At 44.1% G+C, this 27,362-nt stretch overlaps 1 protein-coding gene across 6 annotated transcripts; it reads right to left on the bottom strand.

Moving 5' to 3' along the window:
• Window positions 1-1,391: 1,391 nt before the first annotated feature.
• On the bottom strand, window positions 1,392-25,121 carry LOC144101820 (zinc finger and BTB domain-containing protein 41-like). 6 transcript variants are annotated; one of them, XM_077635037.1, is made up of 7 exons: window positions 24,986-25,121; window positions 18,287-18,388; window positions 15,801-16,296; window positions 10,764-13,027; window positions 7,787-7,973; window positions 6,756-6,904; window positions 1,392-1,991 (listed from the first exon to the last, which is right to left on the bottom strand). In XM_077635037.1, exons 6-7 carry the CDS (start codon window positions 6,763-6,765, stop codon window positions 1,507-1,509), a joined length of 495 nt encoding a protein of 164 aa, XP_077491163.1. In that variant the 5' UTR covers window positions 6,766-6,904; window positions 7,787-7,973; window positions 10,764-13,027; window positions 15,801-16,296; window positions 18,287-18,388; window positions 24,986-25,121; the 3' UTR covers window positions 1,392-1,506. The 6 variants fall into 6 exon arrangements, with proteins under 6 accessions (XP_077491163.1, XP_077491164.1, XP_077491168.1 ...); XM_077635042.1 differs by lacking the exons at window positions 10,764-13,027; window positions 15,801-16,296; window positions 18,287-18,388; window positions 24,986-25,121 and adding an exon at window positions 9,896-10,111 and having other exon boundaries at window positions 1,855-1,991; XM_077635040.1 differs by lacking the exons at window positions 6,756-6,904; window positions 18,287-18,388; window positions 24,986-25,121 and having other exon boundaries at window positions 1,864-1,991; window positions 12,855-13,027; window positions 15,801-15,994.
• Window positions 25,122-27,362: the final 2,241 nt, after the last annotated feature.

The raw sequence follows: 27,362 nt of genomic DNA, 5'->3' as shown, positions 1-27,362 counted from the left end.
ATACACTTGAGGCAGAGCTTATAGGGTCCCTGGAAAAGGTGCTTCAGGTAAGCTATCAGATGCTCGCATTTTGTAAAGTACAGGCGACTGAGTGTTCACACCGCGTAGAGGACCTCAAAAGCGAGCCGATAATTTAAAATGTTTTTAAAAATTCCCGCTTCCACACCTCATTGCGAATTGCAGTGCCGGGCTTTCGCCCGAATCTGCATGCAATGCATCATGTAGCACTCGTTACGTCAGTAGCGGAAGGCTATCATTGCTTCACCGTGCCAATTCTCTCAGCAGTCGCACAGCTACCACGGCCACTCCTACGTGTTGGAAGCTATATATTGGCGCGTGCTCATGGGAGCGCGCCGACGATGAAGACGAAGTGTGCGTGTGCCGGTGGACAAAGACGAAGTGTGTGTGTGGTTCGGACAGCCATCTTGTGAGTTCCCTGCTGTGCGCTGGACTTCGCTGGGACTGTGATCTGTGCCGGTCCTGTCTTCGTTACATTTTTGGTGGAGGTGCGGGGTACTTTCCAACATCTACGTGCCCCGAAGGCTCTCTATGAACACGGATTTGACTCCGATTCATCGCAGTACGAGCCGCCGAATCCAAGGTCAGTCACCAGAGTACGGTCCGTTATCCCCTAGGATTAGGGCTCCAGCTGCGACGCGCAGGACTGACGCGGCACCTATGGCTAGCAACGGAGACGCGGCAGCTGTGGCTGACAACGGGAACTCAGCTGCTCATTTCCTGGTCCTCCAGCCGCGAACGCCGCCGACCTTCCATGGCGAAGTGTTTGAGGACGCGGAGGACTGGCTTGACCAGTTCGAGCGCGTTGCCAGGTACAACGGCTGGGATGCGGAGCGGAAGCTGCACAATGTTTACTTCGCTCTTGACGACTCGGCGCGGACGTGGTACGAGAACCACGAGACGTTTCCTTCTTGGGAACGGTTCCGTAGCCAGTTGCTGGCGACCTACGTCAACACCGACCGTCGGGAACGAGCTGAGTCGGCGCTGCAGTCAAGGAACCAGCGACCCAATGAGAGCGTCGCAATGTATTATGAGGACATGACACGACTGTTCAGAAGGGCGGATCCAAACATGGCCGAGGACAAGAAAGTGCGCCACCTGATGCGCGGGATAAAAGAACTGTTTGCTGGGCTTGTGCGAAACCCACCTAACACCACTTCGGAGTTTCTATCGGAGGCCACTACCGTCGAAAAGACCCTGCAACAACGCGCCCGGTATTACAATTGCGCCGTGAACACCGTATCAACTGCCGACTTTGCGCCAGCCTCCAGCGACTCCGCTGACACCCTTCGGGAGCTGGTTCGATCTATCGTCAAAGAAGAGCTGCACAAAATGCGCCTCTCTGCCCAGTCGCAGCCGCAGTGTCCATCGTTAGCAATAGATATATATATATATAGACACACACAGCCAATACAGCTTCCGCAAAACGCATTAAAAAAATTTTTGCTGGAGGATACTTGTGAAGCAGCATCTAGCAAACACATTTATTCAAAGGGCACCATCAGTTCTTGTAGCGGTATTCTCTTTATGCATCCCCTCTTTGTGGCGTTTTAAATTATGCTTTTGGCTGAATGCTTTTGGGCACAAGTCACACTGGAATGGTTTTCCACCCTTGTGCAGACGCACATGCCTTGTGAAGTTTCCATGTCGCTTAAAAGTCATGGGGCAAAGCTGGCACTCGAATGGCCTCTCATCTTTGTGCACAAGCATATGCTCCACCAGGTGGTCCTTTCGCACAAAACTCCTGTTGCAGTAGTCGCAACAGTGTGAATGGCTGCAGGCGAGGACATGCCTGAATAGCAGGTTTCTGGACTTGCAGCCCTTGTTGCAATGGGTGCACACGTTGTCTTCACTCTGGTCTTTTTTCTTGATGGTGACACCAAGAGTTGTCACGTGGCAGCTCACATCCTGGCTTCCAGCATGAAAATTTTGTCCGGGAGGTGCACCATGCTCGTAATGTGTGGCGACCAGGCCTGCAATATGAAATGTGGAGGAATTTCTGTAAAACAGCGGACCACATGTGTAACAACTCGCTCGGTGCTTTGGCCTGAAGATAGCGAACAGGGAAGGCAGTCCTATATATAACTATTATGCCAGCACAAATAATGTTTCATTCAAAAGGTCAACCACGAGGTGAACATCGTTATATCTCCATACACCTAAAGGTTACACTTAAGCTTGCGGATAACACGTGACTAGCAAGAGAAATGGCAAGATATTGTAAAAAAATGCAGTAGTGACATGACCTATGTACTTGTTGCATCAATGACTTCATGACAGAGTCCTTCAATGTTTGCCGAGCCAAAGAAAAGCGTTTTGAAAGCAAATGAGTGGCAGCGAGTTGTGATTTTGAATGGGCTATAATGCTTTTCGCTGTGTTCCTGTTTAGAGAAGCTCTCGTAGGTGCACACAGCAGCAGCTGCTGGAAAAAAATGCAGGAAGATCAAATCCTTCACAAACGAAACTAAAGCAGCCTATAAATGTAGTCAAAATGGTATATTTGAGTTTACGCTACTGTCTTAAAGACCACAATTAAGCGAGTCATTAGAATAGCATCTGTTCCCATCCTCAGCAAGCAGCCCTAAGGTAACCTTGAGGAAACTGCTTTCTTTGAACAGCTTTGCAGCAGAACAAAACAGGCCCTAATTCGAAGTTGGGTAACAGTTGATGCTACATTCATGCATTGCTGTGATAACAAGATAATATACAGACATACACAAGAGGCTTCAATGTTCTGAGACAAACAGAAAAATGTGAACTCAAAGATAGCGCTTCTTCACTCCCTATAAAAGAATGTCACCAGTTATCAACAGGAACCTAAAAGAGGAACAGAAGATACCAGTGTGCAAACCAAAATAGGCACACAATGCGACATATACCATTCATGCAATGTCAGTTATGCTGTTCAACATCAACTTCAGTAATTTATGCTGAAAGATAACCTACAGTACACATTGCATTTCCTACCAGCGAGTGTGATAAAATACGAACTACAAGTTTCAGAGGACGCCACTGAAAAACATATGGGTTTGAAATCCATCTCCAAGTGCTTGACAGCATTTTGCACAAAAATTATTGCTATAGCTTTCTTGCAACTGCTTTCATGAGCAACCTTAAGTGCAAGTATAAATAAATAGAATCAAAACATTGAGTAAATGGGATTCAATTACACTTGGTGCAACAACAATGAAACTATACAATGAAAATATGTATCTTGTGCACAAAAATATTCCAGATTAAAGTGACTAAAGATTACGCATCAAAAAATAGCGTTTCCCCCGATGATGCTTTCAGCAACAAAAGAAAACCTTCACTAACCAAAAGCTCCTCAGTGTTTCAAGACGTACAGACATAGAACAAGCACAGAAGGGAAGTAAAATGTCTTGTGCAGATCTAGCTGGATCTGTAGAGATGCCCCAACTAAATCTTGGCTACACTATATAAGCAGATGGCATCGCATCGCCCAGGCACCATAAGATTCCAGCTCGGTTCCTTCCACAAAGCGCTTGCTTTGTTATGCCACTGTTCTTGCATACAATGAGAAACAAACTGAATGTGCAAACTATACAGCCTAGCTGGCATGCAGTGCAACAACAACACTTTTACTGTGCGCAAACTACACAGCAAACCAGTCACTGCCAGTCAGTTGCAAATTTGACGCGCAAAATGCAAAAAAATTAAACAGTGTTCCAAGAGTTTTATTTTCTTATTTAAAAGCATTTACAAGACCCTGTTGAGATAGTAATCTTCCTAGATTAATAGATTTAATGGTACAAGTGTGCAACTAATGTAAAAAAATCAAGACACTGGCATTCTTGATCGCATTTATGCAACAGTGTCTCACTGACCTCTCTGACCTTTCTTCTCGTACTTCGGCTGTTGGTATCTTAGTCACTCATGAGCCATATTCTTGGTTTGGTTTATGGGGGTTTAACGTCCCAAGGCGACTCAGGCTATGCGAGACGCCATAGTGAAGGGCTTCGTAAATATGAACACTAGGGGGCTGGCGAAGAATTTACTTGACTCACATGACAGAGCGCAATTACTGGAATTCTCAAGGGACGGCATGCCTACACGTCTTTCACTTTTACTCCATTTTCTGTCTTCTCCAACCATCGCCTCACGCACAAATAATACTTACAATGATCCATGCACATTTTTGTACCATGCTATGAAGGTTGTACGAAACATAGCGGATTTGGAGTCGACTAAAAATATGTGGCCATTATTTTGTGAATGACAAATTTTATTGCGGTTTATTCATGATAAAGGTCTTATCACCTTAACCTGTCGCTGTCAAAAGTAGTCTGTACCAAGGCCTCAGTAATTTGAACCACTAGGGTCAAGTTTTGTGAAGAAGACATAGCAAGAATAAGGAACAGTACACAGGATAATGAGACAGACCTTAGCCGTTCACTGAACCAGGTTACACAAAGACAGCGCACTGCAGCTTTAAATTCTAACACTGATTGTAAGCTACTGAAGTATCGCAGACAAAATATCGGAGCATTTTCTAACAGCAAGTGCAATACAATACTCGTGACATGTAACCAGCGTCACACATGACACAGGCGTCAAATGAAACCTCACAACACATTGCCTTATTTCTCGCTGCAACTAAAGCAACCTTTATCTCGCTGGCCACAAACTGAACACCTCTGGTATCATGAAAAGCTCTGCAATCCGCCTTTTTCACGACACGACTGCGCATGCGCCCATCCCCTGGCGGCGGTGTCGCGAAACATATTGGAAGGGTCGCTCGCTCCACTCGAGACCGGCCGTGGAAGTGTAAACAAACCGGCTTCCTATGCGGGGTGTGTTGCTGCAGCCGTCGGGCGTTCAGCGCGACGCATTTGGCGATACCCACGAAATGTGTTGCGTACGGCAGCAATGCCCAATATGTAAAGGGAAGTAAACTCAGAGGACAGCCTTCGACGCGAAGCGTGGATAAAAGCAGTTTGCCGGCTCGACGATCATGGCCGCCCTTGGGCACCTTCAAGCACGTCAAGACTGTGCGGGAATCACTTTGTGACAGGTACGGACGAGGTACTGTGTTTAAATGCGTGTGCAGTCTATCACGAAGTGTTTTATTCATGGGCAGGAAAACCTCGAATGTCATTGCGGCACCCAGACTTCGTTCCGACGCTTTTTGCTTTCTCAAGCAAGAAGGCCAAATGGGCAAGTGCTGTGAGCCGCTTTCAACGCGCGATGGAGCGGGCAACAAAAAGAAGCTACGAGAGCATTCACGCATGGTGCTAAAATTTTGTCATAATCTCCTATGGAAATTTCCTTGTTTATGCCACTACACCCTGGCCAATCCCCCCGTGTGTGTATGTGCCATGTATTAAGAGGCAGAAGAAGAAAGTGCGTTATGCGTGTGTTCGAATCATATCCATGATGAAGAGCTCTGCGTGGTATCACCGGAATGGATTAATGTGCGCCTCTCGCGCTCGTCTTTATGGATGCGCATGCTTGTTTAACCTATGCAGCGGTGTGTTGTGGGAAAATACAGTGAAATGCTAGCAGAGCTGCTTTGTTACGAGTACGCTTGTGCTTTTATAGCTCGTGTAGCTATTCTGCAGCGCTTGAGCACAACGATTCCTTGTGAAAACTGTTGTCCCCAGTCGTTTTCTGTACTACGGCGTGCACGATGTAGTATCCACCTTTCATGAATGGCAGGCATATACAGCGGAAAACTCCAACCTCACTAATCGGGTATATTTGATTGAACATTATGTTCCGAATGTAGCCTTCATCTCTGAAGCGGCGGCCCTTGCTAGCTGGTGTTCGCATCGCATGCCGGATGATCGGAGATACTGAAGAATTTGCTCTTCGGTGGGCACTACAGCCTGCCTCGGACTTCGCACCAAGCCATCAGTCAACCCTAGAAATCCTCCAGGTACCAGGTGCTGCCCAGGACACGCCATCGTTGACAGATTCCAACAAAACGTGCTCCGCAGCGGCACTCAGTCCGGCTGGGTTGGGCGCGCAGTACCCTACCAGTGAGCTTCCAGCGTTGTACGCGAGGTGGCAGCACAGGAAAATGAAAAAGGCGGATTGCTGACAAACACTTGACCTAAATGCAGGAAGGCTTGTTTCAATAGCATTTGAATTGCACAGAGAGGCTAGCATAATGTGCAGTGCCAAAATACCAACTGCTGTTCTTAGAGTAATAATATGAAACTGTGCCAGCTAAACAACTGTGCCTTAATAAAAGATAGCAAATACTGGGGAACATTTTGCAGTTTACATATGCAGCTTACATGTAACAGAGAGAGGGAAAAAATGGCAACACAGAAAGGTGTAGGCAAGTCTTTACCAACACTTTTTACAGACATCAAGAGACAAAATCTTAAAGGTTGCAAACAAAAACATGCCACGTCCTATCAAGGGTGGACTTTCTATCGTCTCCTTTCGAACCGACCACTAAAGCTGCTACAACACCAACATGGAAATATTAGAGGAGCAGGTTTTTGCTTGGGCACTATGCAAGAAAACAGAGAGAGCTGCAGTGATATTAATAAAAAAAATTATAAACCATGTTGCAAACACAAGTGCATTTGGAATGTGTTGACTGAATGAACAGCAAGTCTGCATTTTATTCCCCCAGTTCTGTTGTTGGCGGGAAGCCAAGGACTTCTACTACATAGCATACATAGGACAAACTGGGCGCTGTTTGAATGACAGGCTCAGAGAGCATAATAAAGATATAAAAGACAGCGCAAGAAAGAACTTGCCTGAACACATGACCTCATGCAAGTGCACTGCCACTTTGGACAGGACCAAGGTTCTTAAACGCTACAAGAACCAGCTTGACCGCGAACTTTTTGAGGCGTATGCTATACATCAACGAGGGGAGAAGTGCGTCAGCACTCCTTCTGTTAACCTGAAAAGAAAAGAAATCAGATTTCTCGATGGCTGATTAGAAGAATCTTGTGACCTAGTTTCATGCTTTTATCATGTGTATGGGTTTTAGATATTAACGATGCTGCAATAAATTTCCAGCACCCGTGTGTGTGTCTTCCTTTCTTGGTCCCGTCTGCTGCGCTGTTTCCATGAAAAGAATGTACCAACTAGCCCGGCTTACTCCTTTGTTGGTTCTACTAGTGGTACACACTGAATTTATAATAATTTTAAGCATCACTGATAAAAGCCTAGCAAAAGCGGAAAGTGATGCCGTCTACACATGGCATAATTTTATTCCCATTCACACATTTAGGAGCTTAGTAGGCCTGTGCTTTGCATGCTAAAAAGTGCCTAAAGAACAGCTAAGAACTAGGGTACCTTCCACACATATGCGGACATTCTTTCACATATATGGGTATTAACCAATTAGCGCTGCTGCATAATACCCTTCAGACGGAGCTCGAGTGTCCCCTCGAGTTTTTTTTATAAGTCACCTAGCTAGCATGCTGCCAAGTAGCACTTAAGGACAGGTTAGCTAGCAAACACATTTCGGCAAAGGGTACCACCACTTCATGTAGCGGTGTTCCCTTTATGCATCCCCTCTTTATGGCGTTTTAAACCATGCTTTTGGCTGAATGATTTTGGGCACAAGTCACACTGGAATGGTTTTCCACCCTTGTGTAGATGCACATGCCTTGCAAGGTTTCCGTGTCGCGTAAAAGTCATGGGGCAGAGCTGGCACTGGAACGGCCTATCGCCTGTGTGCACGGTGGTGTGCTCCACCAGATAGTCCTTTCGTACAAAGCTCTTGCTGCAGTAGTCGCAATGGTACAGACGGTTCCTGCTGTGGCTGTGGAGATACCTGTTCAGTAGGCTTCTCCCCATGAAGCCCCTGTCGCAATGAATGGACACGTGCGACTTGTTGCCTGTGCCATGGCCTTTTTCCTCGATGGTACCAACAGTTGTCACGTGGCGACTCGCATGAAGGCTTCCACCACTAAAATTTTGTCCTGGAGGTGCACCATGCTCGTAATGTGTGGTGACCAGGCCTGCAATGTGAAAGCAGAACAATTTTCGGAAAACGGGGCAGCCCATCTGCCACAGCTCACTCATTGCTATGGCCTAAAGATTGCTCAATGAAGGCAATCTTATATAATAGCTGTGCCAGCATAAATAATGTTTGACTCAAAAAGTTGACCAGAAAGTGAACATTGTTACCAAAATTTTTCTTATTTCAATGTCTCCATACACTTCAGAGTGACATTTCAGCTTGCAGATAACACGGTTACCAAGAGAAATGGAAAAATATTGTAAAAAAAGGTAATAGCGACAACACGAGCTTTGAACTATGTACAGTCTTTGCCAAAAGCAAATGATCAATGGGTTTTGCTTTGTAGCCGTGTAGCAGGGCACTTATGACAGCCCTTAAGCTCTAAACCCATGTAAGCCATGCTTTTCAATGGGCTAGCTGAGATGCTATTAACTCGTTCCTGTCTAGTGAAGCTCCAGTATGGCGCACATTGAAATATAACGTTTGGAGAACAGCTGCTGGAAAAAAAACGCAGGAAGACCAAATCCTTCACAAACGAAACTAAAGCAGCCTATAAACATAGTCAAAATGGCATATTTGAGTTTACCGTACTGTCTTAAAGACCACAATTAAGCGAGTCATTAGAATAGCATCTGTTCCCATCCTCAGCAAGCAGCCCTAAGGTAACCTTGAGGAAACTGCTTTCTTTGAACAGCTTTGCAGCAGAACAAAATAGGCCATAATTCGAAGTTGGGTAACAGTTGATGCTACATTCATGCATTGCTGTGATAACAAGATAATATACAGACATACACAAGAGATTTCAATGTTTTGAGACAAACAGAAAAATGTGAACTCAAAGATAGCGCTTCTTCACTCCCTATAAAAGAATGTCACCAGTTATCAACAGGAACCTAAAAGAGGAACAGAAGATACCAGTGTGCAAACCAAAATAGGCACACAATGCGACATATACCATTCATGCAATGTCAGTTATGCTGTTCAACATCAACTTCAGTAATTTATGCCGAAAGATAACCTACAGTACACATTGTATTTCCTACCAGCAAGTGTGATAAAATACGAACTACAAGTTTCGGAGGACGCCACTGAAAAACATATGGGTTTGAAATCTATCTCCAAGTGCTTGACAGCATTTTGCATAAAAATTATTGCTATAGCTTTCTTGCAACTGCTTTGATGAGCAACCTTCAAGTGCAAGTATAAAGAAAGAAATAGAATCAAAACAGTGAGTAAATGGACTCAATTAAACTTGGTGTAACAACAACGAAACTATCAAGGCAATACATCAGAAATATCAAGGATGATGATGCAGCGAAACCACAGGCACTAATTCCCTGCTCCTACCTATACCGTTTGTGCACTTTTAATGCAGGATGCATTTTATGCCTCATAACCCACACCTTTGTGTTCTGTTTGCTAAGTGTAACACTATAACATAATTAATGCAGCGCTACACAAAGCGCTGTGCTGCATTCCTTATGTATGAGAAGGCAGAGCATACTGCTCAGAATGTCTTGTCGCATGTAATGGTTACTTTCGTGACTCCACTCAAAAAATCTTGGGAGAGATGACCTGCCACACCTCCCGTATGTTTGACTGGGTTTGTGGTGCCTTCATTAGAGCTGAGCTTTAAAGTAGAGGTAAAAGAGGCACATTTCTATGGGTGTGGTTACGTGCTTGTCAACCATAATAGTCCCGCCAAACTAGTAACTAACTTGCTCAGCTTTCCATACTGCTTGTCAACACAAATAAATACGACACCAGAAAGTTGATGGTTTCATGACAAAGGAGGGAACTGACATGACGTTCCACAAAGCAAGACAAAGAAGGGACAAAACACGAGTCCTGTGGAACCTCGCGTCATTTATCCACTAGCCGAACCACCGCCCTTCTATGTGGCAACTGACACCAACTCACATTTTTCTCTGGCAAATGATCGCGAAGGTTTCTGCACACGCGTGCTGTTCTCTGTAAACTTGCACACAACTGCAGACAAGGAAGCTTTCAGAACAACCATCACTCATGTTTCACAAAGCTGGCAGGGCTGATCGCACAAAAGGACAGGTTCTGACGAACCGCACTTTACGTGCTGACACATCAGGCATTGAGATCACTCTTCAAAGCATGCTTCAATGCATGGAGCCATGCAGAGGACAGGTACTTTTTTCAGGCAGAACAGCTGCATCTGTAGAGATGCCTCAACCAAATTTTGGCAACATAATGTGGACATATAGCAAACAGCGGGTATAGTATTGCAAACACCCCTACTACATCATGGGTGGCAAAAAGAAATTTAGTAAGGCTTTCTGACGGGCTGTTGGTACATGTTCATTTTTGATAGGTTGTGCACTAAAAAAGTAACATTCACAGGAAAAAAGGTAGAGATGACAGGAAAGAAGTGAAACTTTCAGCTTTAATGACTTAGTAAATCATCTTGTAAAACATCTGTGTTCAGTTGTTTTTTTTTCTGCCCACCACAATAATTTGTTCACCGGTCGAAGATAAACTGTGCCCCCCGGTGGACACAAATTGATGTTTTGGACTGGTTTCTTGAAGTATACGTCAACAAAAATAAAGCCAGGCTACCTGACATCCTCCTGAGGCTCACTGCTACTACTAGCATTCAAAGCAATTACCATGGCAGCCAGCAAAACAACAAAGCCAAGATGGTTTACTTGATGGTTTAGCTTTCAAAGGAATTATTGCGGCGGCCAAAAAAAAAAAACAGAACACAGATGCTTTACAAGATGGTTTACCAACTCAAACAAAAAGATGTCAAGCTTACATTTGTAATGATGAGAACTAGCTTGGCGCACATGCAGTCTGCCATCCAAAGTCCACACACATCGCCCAGGCACCATAAGATTCCAGCTTTTCTCCTTTCACCAAGCGCTTGCTTTGTTATGCCACTGTTCTTACATACGAAGAGAAACAAACTGAATGCGCCAACTACATAGCCTAGCTGGCAGGCAGTGCGACAACACTTTTACTGTGCGCAAACTACACAGCAAACCAGTCACTGCCAGTCAGTTGCAAATTTGATGCGCCAAATGGAAAAATGAAACTGCGTTCAACATGAGACATTTTCTCACTTCTAGACATTTCCAACTCTTTGTGACAATATGCTTCCCTGAATTCACAGTTTCTATGGCAAAAACAACTGACTAATGTTAAAAAACAAACGAGAAACTGGCATTCTCATCCCTTTTTATGGAACCATGACTCACTGACCTTTCTTTTCATATGTCAACTGCGGCAGCATCCGACCAATGATGAACCAATTGTGGCTGGCACAGAATTTACTTGACACCTAATTCGGTGCAGTTAGTAGAGTTCACAAGAGACTGGCATCTATGTTTGTCACTTTTACTCAATTTTATGGCTTTTCCTACTGTTGCTGCTCTTTTCGAAATGACCACTAAAATTGCGACAACACCGACATGAAAATGTTACAGAAGCAAGTTTTTTACCTTTGTGCTAAGTAGAAAACAAACAGCGCTGCAGTTATGGTTTGGTTTATAGGGGTTTAACGTCCCAAAGCAACTCAGGCTATGAGAGATGCTGTAGTGAAGGGCTCCGGAAATTTTGACCACCTCGGATTCTTTAACGTGCACTGACATCGCACAGTACACGGGTCTCTAGAATTTTGCCTCCATCGAAATTCGACCGCCGCGGCCGGGATCGAACCCGCATCTTTTGGGCCGGCAGCCGAGCGCCATAACCACTCAGCCACTGCGGCGGCTAGAGCTGCAGTTATATTAATCTTCGAATTCATATACAGTGCAATAGAAACAGTGCATTCTTTAAGCGGCACTGAAAGGGGCTCTCAATATAGGTACGGAATTCCTGAGATGTTAAAGGACACCGCTCCACGAACATCCTCCAGCAGGGATCTTCTTAATGTGTTCTGAAGATGCTGAGTTATCCGAAGTCAAAATTTGAATTTCAGCGTCTTTGTGCCTTTCCCACTTCTCTAGACGCTTTTTGCACGCTCAATGGCCGGCACTCCACGTGCGGGAATTCTCTGGTGAACGGAGCAGCGCTGCTGACAGGCCATGGCCACGGAAGCTGTGCAACACTTGAAAGAATCTAACTTATGCTTACCTCTGAACAGAATTATGCAAGAGCATGCGACACAGGAGTGTGCGAGCATGTACGTAACCAGAAAGGACATGCCAATTTTCATGCAAGATTGTGGGCTCTATGCTATGAGTAGAAGTGTGTTATTTGGCTCAGATGTTGACGAGAGAATGCAGCGAGTGAGCGAGTCTATGTGCTCTCATTAGAAGGTGTTTCAAAGCCCCTTTAAAGTGCCATAATTTAATTTTCATTCACACGTTTGAGAGTTTAGCAGGCCTGTGCTTTGTATGAAAAGAATAATACCTAATATGAACAACTATGCACTGGAGTACCTTCATCAAATGTAAAAGTCATCAAAGTAAGGAACTTGTTAACATCTGCAGGGAATCCTGTATGTGTAGCCTCCGACACAGCCTAGACAGCAAAACTAGCAAAATAAAGCTAGGTGGAACGCTCCTATCTGGCACCTGAGGACGTTCTGGCAAAGGCTACCAGAATTTCATGGAGCGGGATCCCTTTTGTGCCTTGCCATTTTGTGGCGCTCCAAGTTGTACACATCTATGAATTTTTTTTGGCATAGGTCACACTGAAATCGTTTTTCTCCACAGTGTATACATATATGCTTCACGAGGGTTCCATGTCGCTTAAAAGTCATGGGGCAAAGGTGGCACCGGAACGGCCTGTCATCTATGTGCACACGGATGTGCTGCACAAGATGAACCTTCTGCATAAAGCTCTTGCTGCAGTAATTACAGCAGTATGGACGGTTGCCGGTGTGGCTGGGGAGGTGCCTGACCAGTAGGCTCCTGAACATGAAGCCCTTGCCGCAGTAGCTGCACACATGCGAGTTCTTGGCTGTGCCTCCACTTTGGTCTTCCTTTGTGACGGCACCAAGAGTTGTCACGCGGTGGCTCCCATGCTGGCTTCCTTCAGGAGGCGTACCACGCTCAAAATGTGTGGCTACCGGGCCTGAAATGCAAAATACAGGACAACTTCCATAAAACGGCGGATCTCGTGTGTCACAGCTCACTCGGTGCTATGGCCTAAAGGTAGCGAATGCAGCATAAATAATGCTGGACACAGCAGATCAAGATAACTCCTATTTTAAACAAATTTCCGCATTTGAGGTCTCCATGGACTTGAAAGTGACATTTCACTTTGCGGATAACTCATAGTTACGAAGAGAGATGGCAAGGTATTTAAAAAAAATGCTAGCACAACACACCAGCATTAACCTATGTAAAGCCGGGCAAATCTTTAACTGACATGATTTTTGCATCCTTAATTACACCTTGTGAAAAGGTTCTCTATGATAAAGTGCTGGCATATTCATGTTGTAATTTGACGCGTGTGGTGGCATTTGGTGTTCAATTTTTTTTATTTATGCTTGAATGGAGTAATTACCCGATGGGATCAAAATTATTAGTAACGTTCATCGCGTGCGGCTGCGATTAGCCAAAACAAGGTGGATATGCAGCAATGGTTCTACTGAAGCAATCGCGCTTATTCTAGAAGGGTAAACGACTTATTTAGCATGGGACGAAAGGCAGTTTACCCGGAGGAGGAAGCGAGATCAACCAGAGCCATTGCTGCATGTGCAGCTAGTTTTGGCCTTTTGTAGCTGCAGACGATGCAGATTTCAAACAATTTTGATCCAATTAGGCAAGTACTCCACTCAAGCATAACACTCAGCATAACACTGCACTCAAGCATAAAATGAAAAAAAAAAAAAACATGGACCACCAAATGCCGCCACACACTTCAAAATATAGCATGAATATGCCAGCGGTTCAGCCGAGAGAAGCCTTTTACAAGGAGCAATTAGGGATGCAAAAATCATGCCAGTTAAACATTTTGCCAGGTGTTCTTGTAACATCAATGAGAGGTAGCCTTCACCAAAACTAACCAGGCAACAGGGCTTATTTCTTAGCCATGTAGTGCAGTAGTTATAGCACCTGTTGAGCTCTAAGTCTGTGCAAGGTCCAAGAACAAAACAAGTGCAGACTGAATTCAGTGAGCAATATAAAAGGAACTGCTCAGAACTTTCGCCTAGGAATGCTGATCGGGACTTCCATAGAGTAAGAACACCTATAAATGCCTTTACATCTCATTCAAAAGTTACATTATTCAAAATAGCAAGGTTGGAATCGTACATTTTCCTGGATATGTTGTTTTTCCCACACTTTTTAATAAACACATTAATGAGGTTTTGCAATGAGGTTCCGCATTAATGAGGAACTAGTGACCGCCTTGCTTAATGTACATCTTAAATGCCAAATGGTTTGCACTTTATTTCGCACGCAAATCTTAGCAGTGTTTTTTTTTTTTTTGTGCACGTGTCCCCCCATGCTGCAAGCCATGTACACAGGGGGATCAGGCTGTTTCAAGTGCAAGTTGTTTCCACTTTTTGCCAGAACCAACCCTCATCATTTTGTGATGAAAATAAAACTGATTGATTGATTGAGCTCGGAAAACTCCCTACACGCTGTTGCTGCACGAGAAAATGCTATCGCACACAACTAAAACAAGACACGTAACGTTTTTTTTCTGGATGAAAGGCATCAAGCTATCCGCAACAGACATCTCAGCCGTTCACTAAACCAGGTTAGCCAAGGAACAGCACAGCTTTCAAATTCTAACTCAGATTGTAAGCTACTATGACAGCTAGTATCACAGACAAAATATTAGAACACTGCCCAGCAGCAAATTTAATACTCCTGACATGTAACCAACATCACACAATACAGACATAAAATAAAACTTCACAATAAACTGATTATTTTTTCAATGCATTAAAGTAAGTGTTCCTGCAAGCACATCTGCAATGGCATAGCCTGCAACCAATTACAGCGACTACATTAATCTTTATCTCAGTGGCCACAAACTGAACATTGGCCATCGCGGAAAGTTCTGTGATCACGGAGAAATGTGGAAAGGCTTGTTTAAAGAACACTTCAATCATAATATGAAAATGGGTCATTTATACAACAGTGCCTTAGAAAATATAGAAAATACTGAGGCACCACCTCACAACAAAGATATATATCTGTCGTTTATACATAACACAAAGAAAAAAATGGTAACACAGAAACCGGTGTAGGCAAGTCTTTATCAACACTTCTTGCAGATATCAAGAGAAAAACTATTAAAGGCTGCAAACAAAGCATGTCATGTCATATCAAAGATGGACTTTGTCGTCTCCTTTCGAAACGACCACCAAAACTGCCACAACACTAACATGTTACATGAGGGTTTCTGCTTGGGTGCTATGCAAAAAAAGAGAGACCTGCACAGATATTAATCCATGAAGCATTCATAAACTGTGCAACAGAAACAAATGCACCTCAAATGTACTGGCTCAATGAACAAGCCAGCCTTTTATTCCCCCAGTACACTTGCTGGCAGAAAGCCAAGATTTACTCGTGGTACACATGAATTTATAATAATTTTAAGCATCACTGATGGAAGCAAGCCTTGTTGAAGTGGGAAGTGATGGTGTCAACACGTGCCATAATTTTATTCCCATTCACACATTTAGGAGCATAGTAGGCCCACGCTTTGAATGAATGAAAAGTAGCTAAAGATCAGCTAAACACGACAGTACCTTCGCAACATGTGAACATCTTTAGATAAGGCACTTGCTAATATCGGGAAAATCTGCATGCATAAACCCTGGCCCAGGATAGCTGGACACATTTTATCAGCTAGCTAGCTGGCAGCTAAGGGACAGACAAACACTTACTGGCAAAGGGTACTAGAATTTCATGTAGCAGTACACCCTTCGTGCTTTGCCTTTTTTGTAGCACTTTAAGTCTTAGGTGCATAATAATCCTCTTGGGCACAAGTCACACTGGTGTGGCTTTTCACTCCTGTGTACATGCACATGCTTCACAAGGTTTCCATGTTGTGCAAAAGTCATGGGGCAGAGCTCGCACTGGAACTGCCTTTCGCCTGTGTGCACACGGATGTGCTCCACCAAGTGGCCCATTCATACAAAACTCCTGTTGCAGTAGTCACAATGGTATGGACGGTTGTCAGTGTGGATTTGGAAGTGCCTGCCAAGTACACTTCTGAACATGAAGCTCCTGTTGCACTGGTTGCACACGTGTGACTTCTTGCCTCTGCCTTCACTACTCGGTCTTCTTTATTGATGGTACCAAGAGTTGTCCCGTGGTGGCTTCCAGCATGCAAATTCTGTCCAGGAGAAGTACCATGCTCATAATGTGTGGTGACCGAGCCTGCAATATGAAATGCGGAGCGATTTCCGTAAAAGAGCAGACACCATGTGTCACGGAAATTTCCGTAAAATGGCGGAACCCATGAGTAACCACTCACTCGGTGCTAAAGCTTAAAGATAGCCAACAAGGAAGGCAAATAATGTTGGATTCGAAAGGTCGACCACAAAGTGAGCCTCATTAGAAAAAAATATTTTTCCTATTTCAAAGCCTCTATGCACATAAAAGTGACCTTTCAGCTGCAGATAACGCATGATTACCAAGACAAATGGTAAGATATTGTACAAAAAGGTAGTAGTGACAACACCAACTTTGACATAAGCTCTTGCTGCCTCAATGGCTTCTTGACACAGGCCTTTGAAGTTTGACGAGCCAAAAGAAAAAGCCTTTTGAGAACAAATGAGGGGTAGTGAGCTATAATTTTCAATGGCTATGATACTATTAACTGCATTCCTGTCTAGCGAAGCTCCTGTATGGTGCACATTGGAATATAACATTTAAGAATAGCTGCAGGAAATAAACACAGGAAGACCAAATTCTTCGCCACTCAATTCACAGCAGCCTATAAACATAGCCCACATAGCTATTCGAGTTACACCTACTCAGTCTTCAAAACTAGAATTAAGCAAGTCATTAGCATGACACTAGCTCCTGTCATGAAGATAGCTGTCATGAAGAACAGAGCAGGCAGCCATACAGGAACAAGGGGTTTTAATCAAACATCTTCATATAAAACGAAACAGTCCCTAACTCGAAGTTGGGTAGCGGTTGATGTTATGCTCATTGACTGCAGTGAATACAAGATAGTGGACACACATTTCCAAGAGCTTTGAATGTTTTGGGAGAAACAGAAAAGTGTAAATGCAAAGATAGTGCTTCTTTACTCCGTATAGGAGAATGCCACCAGCAGCTATCAGGAACTTAAAAGAGGAACAGAAGATATCAGAGCGCAAGCTAGATAAACACAGCAACATATACCATTCATGCATTCTCATTAATGCTACACACAATTGAACATAAACTCAGGTATTTTATGCCCAAAGACAACCCACAGTGCACATGGCATTTCCTGTCAGCGATTGTGGTAAAACACAGACTACAAGTTTCGGAGGGCAGCAATTAAAAAGTTGCAGGTTTAAAATCCTCCTCCATGTACCTAATAGCATTCTGCACAAAAATTATTGCTACTGCTTTTCCAAAACTGCTTTCATGAGCAACATTCAAGTGCAAGTATAAAGAAAGAAATAGAATCAAAACAGTGAGTAAATGGGATTCAATTACAGTTGGTGTAACAACTATCAACCATCAAGGCAGCACATCAGAAAAACACAAGGAGGTACATCACGAATATCAAGGATGATGCAGTAGAAGCACAGGCACTAATTTCCCGCTCCTACCATTTCCATAGATGCACTTTTAATGCAGGATGCATTTCGCGCTTTGTGCCCGATGTGTTCTGTATGCAAAGTGTAACACCAGGACATAATAAATGCAGATTTAGACAAAGCAGCATGCCGAATTTGTAGTGTATGAGAAATCAACACATACTGCTCAAAAGGTCATTTCGCATGCTTTCTAATGACTAATTTCGCGACTCCACCCAAAAAATTTCTAGAGAGATGAGCTGCCACACCTCCCGTATGCTTGACTGTGTGTGCGGCAACTTCACTATAGCCGAGCTCTAAGGTGCAGATAAAAGAGATACACATCTGTAGACGTCGACAGTGACGGCAACATTGTGGCTGCACGTTTCTCGGTGTCAACACAAATAAATGCGGCACCTGAAAGCCAATGCCGCCACGATGAAACAGCTAGGGAACTGACACCAGCTCATTTTTCCTCCACGCGACTGTAAACAAGGAACATGTCGCAATACCCGTCATTCATGTTTCAGCGATCTGGCAGTGCTCACGGTGCAACAATACGCACGACACTTTGTGCATGCAGACATATCAGATGTCGAGATTACTAGATAAGCAATATTAGGGGCTACCAATATCACAGCGCTCGAGATACGTGAAGGCTGGCAGCAGTTGTTTTGAATAATTTTTTTTCTGGAGCAGCTTGTTCTCGTTGGCTTTGCTTGCTCAGTTTCCTGTGGAGAGAATCGGAGCAAGACAGCATAAGCACAAGAAACACTGCAATGCTATAAACAGTAGTGCTTGTATGCTTAGTGCATTAAATGATCATAACTTGGCCACCTTATGCAGACTTCGTAGGCAGATAAGAGCAACATAAAGGGGTTATAAAGAGTTTTTTTGTGCAACTGTAATGGTTACTATACTGCGAAAATTCACTAGGTAAGAGAGAGGAATGGTCTCATAGCAAAACAGTTCAGTAGCAAGTTGGCTGCAGTGGCTGTACTCGCAGCTTTTCAGAGAAAATGACAGGTTCATGGTGCATATTTTAAGAGCGATGACTGCTGCCCACAAATCGAATAGGAAGGATGCAGGTTGTACAGATGTCTAAAAACCTGTGTAGAACGCTTGAACAATGCACCGGAGGAAGCTCACTTGCATCATTCACGAGTGGCTTAAGGCCTAAAACAAGAACTTATCGTGAATGCACATTCCCATGGATTGCATTTAATTCCTCATCTTTAAAATCTATATCAGGCCCGCAAGGCACCAGCAATTGTTATAAATCCACAATAGAGCGCACTGTTCGAGCACTCTAGAAGTGTGTGGATGACTGTATATGCCATTTTTGACCCTTTCTTAGGAAGCAAACCGTTCTCTCAAGTGTTGCCCTGCAATAGCCTTCCTCCACACTCTGGAGTTGGCAAATGTGGAGTGGCTTAATGCATGCACATATGAACATAAGTGACGTGCCGACATGTCAGAACCATTATGAGCACACGTATCAATTTTAAACCATTTATTTAAACTGTGTAACTGGGCTTTTCTGAACACATTAGTTATCGAGTGCTGGTTGTTTCTAGCAGTTAACATCTGTGAGCAACTCTTTAAAGCCAAACAGTCAAAAAAGCCATAAAAACAACTCCCCACCTTTTTAAACTGATGGCTGCACAGCACCTCTTATCCCTTTCTGGCCCATGAACACACTAACTCGGAAGCTTTAATTTCTTGGTGCAATTAGTGCTCTTTAAGGTCGTCCGGCACATTTAACATCGGAACGCCAAAAACTTAAATTCTTAATTGCGAGAATGAACCCAAGGACACGTGTGGGTTCATGAAATGTCACCAAAGCACAGATTAAAGATGCTATCTACATCAAGTAACAGGGAACTTCAAATTTAGTATAAAAAAATGTCACGCATTTTTCTTCAGATGGTCAAACACAAGTAAACGTCCCACTTCCTGCAGTATTCAGGGGACCCTGAACGCCACCCTGGGAGTGTTAAAATGTATGCTCTTTTGATGAAACGATGAAAGGCCCCTTTTTGGGGTGCTTTACCAAACTAACAAGACAGGCTTATTTCTCAACCCTCCGAAATGAGTGGAGGTGGACTAGCGCAACATTTTTGCATACATTTTTGCTTAAGAGTGCAAAATACTTTTGCTGCGCACCTACACACTTGTGTAGGGATCGGCATTATTACGGAGTGAATAGTGCTGATGCCGTTAGAAGGCTAGGGCATTTGATCATATTTAATCCAGCAGAATGCAGCAAACAGCATGCAAATACAGAGGCACTCTAGCCAAACTGACCATTGACATGGATTAGATAGCAACGATTGCCTTAATGAGTTTGCAATCACAATGGGAAGAAACAATGACAGTAAATACGACTTGCGACACAGCATGCTGTCATTAAATGCACAAGTGGTGCTTCAGTGTCCAGAAGAAAATTTTCTGAGGATCACTCCTGGGAGAAGCTGCAGAAGGACTAATTTATTCACAAACCAAACTACACTTATACCGCAAATGTAACATAAATGTTTATATCTAAGTAGCCCTGTAATGCTGACAAGACTGGTGCTAATGAAGTTACCAGAGCAGCATCTGCTTTTGTGCATTGCATTATGTCTTCAGTAAAACATATTAGGGTTTAAGTATCGGGTTGTCCAGAACAGCAACAGATTGCATCAACAAAGTAAGTACCTTTACAGTAGCTCCAGAGAAACCTCGTGGAAGGTATTGTTTTCATGCATAATCACATGAAACCGAACAATACTGCCTGACTCGAAGCTCAGAGTTAGTACTAGCATCATGATTTGCAATGAGTACTTCATTTTTAACCTTTACATGAGGTGTCATTCTGACAAAGATAATGAAGGAAGGATGACATTAATTTGCAATAAACATAAAAATCTCGTCCACTGCAATCTACAGTAGAAAACATCAGGGCGCAAGCAACATCTACAGATTATCAAACAATCAGATATTAAAAGCAGTGCCAGTGCTGACACGAACACAATCATTAACACGGGACATTTAAATTGAATTACAACCAGCAAACTTGAATTAGAGAAAACCTAGCGCAAAAACATGCAACCACAAAGACAGAACAGACGAGACTGCTGCTGTTGTGCCTGGGGAGGAAGACTGCACATGACAAAAAGAGTAATGTTACAGTCCTGGGCGACGCCTCTGTGCCTGACAACGTAATGCGAATTCTTCAAAAAGGACCGAAGTACAGTTTGGAGCCTGGTGTACAGCCACACGAGCTCATCGCTGCGAACAGGAAATTGGCCCAAAAAGTAAGAGATGGAGAGAACCAAGACCGGTGCCTCCTAGAGGGCGTGGACTGTTTGAGGAACTGTTCACCAAGCCGCGTATGTGTGCAGAGCCAGAGATTGTTGAATGGTGTTGTTTCCTTCTTTAGGCAGAACAGCCTTAAGCTTCTTCAAGCTGACAAAGAGACTGGGTTTGTTGTTTTGCCTGACGAAATGTACAATCAGAAAGCGCGTGCGGCAGTCAATAAGAACTTTGTACAGGTGAAGAAAAGTGCTGTTAGAATTAAGACAAAATTCATTAACTTTTGTAAAGAGTTAAATCTTCAAACTCTTGCCAAGGATATAAAAAACAGCAAAGGTAATAGCCTAAATACAGTCTTTACAGCCAAGACCCACAAGCCAGAAACCCCTTTCAGAACTATAGTCAGCGAAGAAGGTTCTTGGCAAAAAAATGTCAGCAGCTTTTTGCAAAAACATCTTAAGTTACTTGAATTGGACGACCCCTTTCTCACAAAAAATTCCACAGTTGTCGCTGAGTACCTACGGGTTTCCGATGACATCGGCTTTGGGTTTTCAGTAGACGTGCAAGATTTGTTTTATTCTGTACCTCAAGACCAGATTTTGTTGGCTGTAAGGGAATGCATAGAAGCAAACGGCGACGTGTCTTTCCAGAATTCTTCAGGACTGTCAGTTGATAATTTTATTGCTCTTTTGCAGTTTTACCTAAGTGCTACTTATATACATTTTGACAACCTGCCTTTTTTGCAGCGCAACGGTGTGTGCATAGGGTCCTGCATGGCCCCTATCCTTTGAGATATATTTTAGCAAAGGTAGATCAATCTTTAGATAAACTTTTTTATACGGGAGGGGTGGTTTTAAAGGTTTTTAGATATGTTGATGATTTTTTAGTACTTTTAAAAAAGCAGACGCCCTTCACCTACCTCTCTACAGTAGGTGAAGTTTTAGATGCTTTTGACAAACATGAACTTGGGTTAACTTTTACGCATGAACTACCCGACACTAATGTTTTACAGTTTTTAGATTTGAAACTAACATTCCTTGAAGGACACGTTTGCTGGGGCTATTACCCGCGTGCAAAAAAAAATCTTTTGCCTTATGACTCTAGGCACTCCAAGATTGTTAAAAGGGCTATAGCGTCGCATTGCCTGGAGTCTTCTCTCAAGAAATCGTGCCCGCATCAGTTGCAAGACAGCTTTCACAATCAGATGGGCCGACTTTCGGCGACTGGGTTCCCCTGCTCTGTGTTGGTTGCTGTTTGCGAGACCCACCTCCAAAAACTAAAACACGGAACCCAAAGAAAGTCCGGAGAAGATTGTGCCAGGACACAAAAGCCACTAGTTGTGCCTTATTTACACAAGACCTCGCACAACTTGAGGAAAGTGGCCAACAGGTATGGCGTGAGTGTCGTTTTTTTGGCTCCCAACAAGCTGGAAAAGTTGTGCCCCCGAATCGCCAGCTCTAGGAAGCGGGGTTGCCAGATAAAGCACGACACTCCGTTTATCAAGTGCTCCGTAGGAGTGGTCTACGCTATCCCCTTAACATGTGGGAAGTTTTATGTTGGTCAAACTGGCCGCTGCATCAATGAGCGCTTGGGGGACCATGCCTGAAATTTGTCAGACTTAAAAGACAAGTACGCACATTTGGTTGCGCACGTAATGAGCTGCAACGGGTGCGAGGCGATTTTGAATGAGACGATTCTTGGCAAGAGCACTGATAAGACGGCGCGTGTTAGTCTGGAGGCTTTCTACATCAAGAAATATGGCAGTAGGTGCATCAGTACCCCTTCTTTATCTCTTTTTGATTCAGAGTATCAATTTTTAGATTCAGTTATCATGTAACTTTTCTTTTTCTTGTATGATTTTTTGGCTGCCTGCCTGTTTTTTGCGAAGCGATGTTCCCTTTGTTCACCTTCTCCTCCTTGTCACCCTTCTCTCCCCTTGAAGCTTCACCGTATATAAACTGCATCCTGCTTCAATAAAAAGCCAGTTGTGAGCTAGCGCTTGTGTCTCGTCTGTTCTGTCTTTGTGGTTGCATGTTTTTGCGCTAGGTTTTCTCTAATTCAAGTATGCACCAACTAGCCCAAAATGAGGTGTTAATACAACCAGCAAAGTTAACATGGAATATGTCAATGAGAAAATCCAACACAATACACACAAGAACCACAAGCATCGCTCAAGAGCAACTAAAACTTCGGATAGTTCGCGTGGTAACCACAACTGATTACACATTTCTCCGCTTGAGTCATACCTTCCCCCTTGCACGGTAACCACCCATCCGAGTGGTTTCCATGGCAATGCACCCATAGGTTACGCCGACGACTACGACATACTAACACTACGGTGCTGAAACCAGGAACGAGCACTTAACAGCTATCAATGTAAAAAAGCACAGCTCTCAGCAAATTTCTGAGTCTGCTGCTGCCACACACAGAAACAATCCTCATCATCTAAGAAGGCTCAATTCTTGACGGAACAAGACGGCTTCTCATGCACCTAACTCGGCACACAATCATCAGACACTCCAGAAATCAGGATACGAGCATCCATGTAGGATGGTAGCAGCTGCTCTAGAATGCTCTTCCTGCAGCAACTTGAGCTTTTGAGCTTACTATCCCGCAAATGCTGGATCCAATGCCTACGAAATCAAACAGAACAAAATAGCCCAAGCACCAGGAAAACATTAGATGGGCAATTCACAGTTATATACTTCACTTTGTTCGAAGTTAACCGTAATCGTCAAAATGCTACTCAAGAAAGTCTGGTGGCACAGTACCAGACAAACTGTCAAATAGCTGAAAATTAACACCAAAACACAGGAATTTATTAAATCAATACCCTAGGGATCATGGAATCATACTGTATTTAAAAGATGCACATGATGCAAGAAATCAAGAAAAAATAGGCATCAGTACTGGTCACAAAATCTGTTACAAGAAAGTGGTAGAAGACAAGCTATCAAGCTCACTGCTTTGCGAAATATTTTTTTGCTGCGGTGAATGATTCCACCTGTGTCACTCAAATTTAGTGCCATTAAGTGCTTACTGCCTTATGTTTTAATGGCATTAATGTGGTGCCACAGGCATAAATTTAATGGCATTAGCTTTTCTACCATTCATTACCTACTGAGTTTTCCACAACTCATTCGCACGAGCAAAGCATCCTCTCATAATTCATAACTTTCAGTTAGATGAGGCATCGCTACAGCATTTCTGATGCGAAGGGCCCCATTTTTACCAGCACTTTGGCAGATACTTTTGGCTTGTGTGTTGACATGCGGGTTTACGGCTACTTTTTCGACTTGTCAAGCAAGCACAGCAGCATTTTCTGCACAATAATTCTGACATTACATTTAAATGAATATGCTCAGATGTTATTGAGCTCGTTAGCAATTTATATCTAGGCGAAATTTTTTAGTGCGCTGCAGGTGTTATCGTCACCTGACCTTCGTGTTGCGACATTAAATGTGGGTGTGTATCACCAACTCAGAAAATAACATTAACAAACTTATAAGGCCTTAAACAATTAATGCTATTTCTTGTGCGTGTGTGGCATGGGTATTAGCTCTAGCTATAGCACACTGGCAAAGAACGGCGAGTTAGCAGTGTACTTATGCAACCATGGACAAACCGCTTTAAACGGTAAATTGAGCTTTCCGTGCTCTGAAGACTACCGCTCGAGCACTTTTGACAAGTGTGCTCACCTCTGTGCACAGAAAGCTTTTTCAGTTTCACTGGTTATGCGTCACTGCAGTTAAAAGTTAACGGTCTGTTGCTTGCCCACCGTGCAAGCGCTGGCCGCGCAAAATTAGTCGTAAATTGTAGCTAGAACTGTGCGCCGCTCAGCAGTCGTTCAGTCTGAAACCGACAATAGTCTCGACAAGCGCACACAAACGCGCAGAACGCTTTCAGAACGCTGAGAGCCAAACTTGCAGAGTACAATACGCATGCATGCATGTTTTATTCTGCAAAGCTTCGCATTAGATACAACACAGGAGCGAACAAGTCAAGCATAAGCATGCAAAGTTGGAAGCTACCTTGCTGTCAACGTTTTTAGATTAGGTTGCTTGCTGTGACTGGAAGCGCTGGCATGCGCTGGCTGTGAACACAACGCAGCAAACTTTTTTGAAGTTCAAGCGTTCAATGTTTACGTCTGTTGATGCATGCCACAATGCGGCTTTCTCAAGTTGGTTCTTGCATGTCCATGTTGCATGATGTCAGCATGTGAACGTGCGGATTATATAACATAGCTGGCGTCCGACTCAAGAACGCATTCTGTGCGCACACTGTGCAATAAACTCGAAACTACCACTTAGTTACGGACTTAAAACTCAAAAAAATAGAAACTGCATCTATCGATGCGGTAGGCGGTATAGTGGTCAGTTGGTTTCGTTATGGCACCCTCCGGCGCGCGCTTTTTTTCGCATTCAACCTTTATCTAATTGTGCGCCAAAATAATTGTCCCCGGCGCCACGTTATGGTACGGTTACATAGAATACACCCTATATTCACGCTCTCGTGATGGCTCGGGACGGGGCAGAGCTCGATATGCTACTGCGCGCAAGGTGCATAATTTGGGCGAAAACTAAACATTTTGACAGATTTACCTGTCTGTTTGGGTTTGAAGACTTATAATAAACTGCACATCTCCAACCAAAAATGTTAACTTTAACCCAACGTTTCGAAACCGACTCGGCTCCTTCATCAGGGGTGACTGAGGGCAGTAGCTAGCCTCTTTTAAGTATGGGTGGGGGAGGTGAAAAGAACGACAGCTGACAACGCGTCTGCGCCGCCAGTGCCGCCGCGGGCAACGCTGCAGCGCAGTGGCAGCAGACGACAGCGACCGGCGCAAGCATAGCGAGCAAAGTTTTGAGCAATTTATGTTTTTACCGCCAACTCCCAGGCACCGCCACCGTCGCATTTCAAAATCGTCCCCATTGGCTCTACGGGAATGTCACACCCTTGGCGTTGTGTCATTGACTCCAGCCGCGTTTGCTGCCAGATACCAGGATCGCTGCAATCGTTCCGACCGTGGCGACACTTATGGCGCGGACGCGCAACTTGCAACATGCCACAGCACTGGCTGAGTCGCGCAAGGCGCGGGGGAGGGGGAGGGGTTCTAGGCTGTTAGTCACGTTGGCGCACTGCAGGGAGGTGCTGAATGGCGACTTTTTTTCGTTGCGTTGAAGAGCGAAGTCCCTGGGCATATACTGGGGCAGGTTTCCTTTTGTGCGGTTGATATTGTTCGGGGTGGTTTGGATATGCCAGGATTCAAGAAGGATTGCACAGTTTATTACACAACATTCGTCAAGAAATCAACGCACAAAGACCAACGCCACCACCAAAATACGTCACTTTACCTTATGTCGGAGGTATCAGCGAAACCATCGCCCGAATCATGAAAAAATCGGGTCTCCAGGTCGCGCACAAGCCCACAAACACTGTTGCGCTTTGCCTACCTGTTCCCAAAGACCGGCCGCCGAGAGAAATTAAGAGCCCAAGGCATTGTCTACCAAATTCCATGCGCCGACTGCGACGCAAGCTACATCGGCGAAACCAAAAATTTCAAAGAAAGAATTCGGCAACATAAGAACGACGTCCGCAAATTCGCAAGAGAGCGCAATCTAGTAGCCTAACATTCCGAGGACTCCGACCATAGAATCAACTTTGAAGGAACCCGCATCCTCGGAACCGAAACAAATTACCACAAGAGGCTCCTTCTGGAATCCTGGCATATCCAAACCACCCGGAACAATATCAACCGCACAAAAGGAAACCTGCCCCCAGTATATGCCCAGGAACTTCGATCTTCAACGCAACGAAAAAAAGTCGCCATTCAGCACCTCCCTGCAGTGCGCCAGCGTGACTAACAGCCTAAAACCCCTCCCCTCCATACTTAAAAGAGGCTAGCTACTGCCCTCAATCACCCCTGATGAAGGAGGTTCGAATTGGGTTAAAGTTAACATTTTTGGTTGGAGATGTGCAGTTTGTTATAATTTGGGTGCAAAGTCCTTTTGGTCATTTAAAACGACTCAGTAATCCCGTGAAAGATATTGTACATTTCTTGGCTTGTTTTTGTAGCAGATGCGAATATCCGACGTTACGAAACAAGCCTGCCGTTAATGGTTTCATGAGACGGCGCTTAATTAGTACATCTTCAGTAGGGTGGCTATTTTCAGGAAAAACGCGATACCAAATTCCGAGGTGAAAATGCCCAAATGGTATTCTTTATGGTCCCAGTTCATTGGTTTATTGGCCCATTCCCTGTAGCTGCTGGGACCATCAGCTACTGGGACCAGTAGCCAGTGGACCAGTAACCGCTGGAACCAGTAACTGCATGCTGATATAACAGGAACAAATTTATTTGGATAAAGCATCAGTGTAATATGTCCTTGTATTTCTAACCTTTCTGGC

The sequence above is a fragment of the Amblyomma americanum genome, chromosome 8 (genome assembly GCF_052857255.1).
Source record: "Amblyomma americanum isolate KBUSLIRL-KWMA chromosome 8, ASM5285725v1, whole genome shotgun sequence".
NCBI classification, from domain to species: domain Eukaryota; kingdom Metazoa; phylum Arthropoda; class Arachnida; order Ixodida; family Ixodidae; genus Amblyomma; species Amblyomma americanum.
The sequence above is the reverse complement of the archived record's forward strand: the minus strand, read 5'-3'. Positions and strand labels throughout refer to the sequence as shown.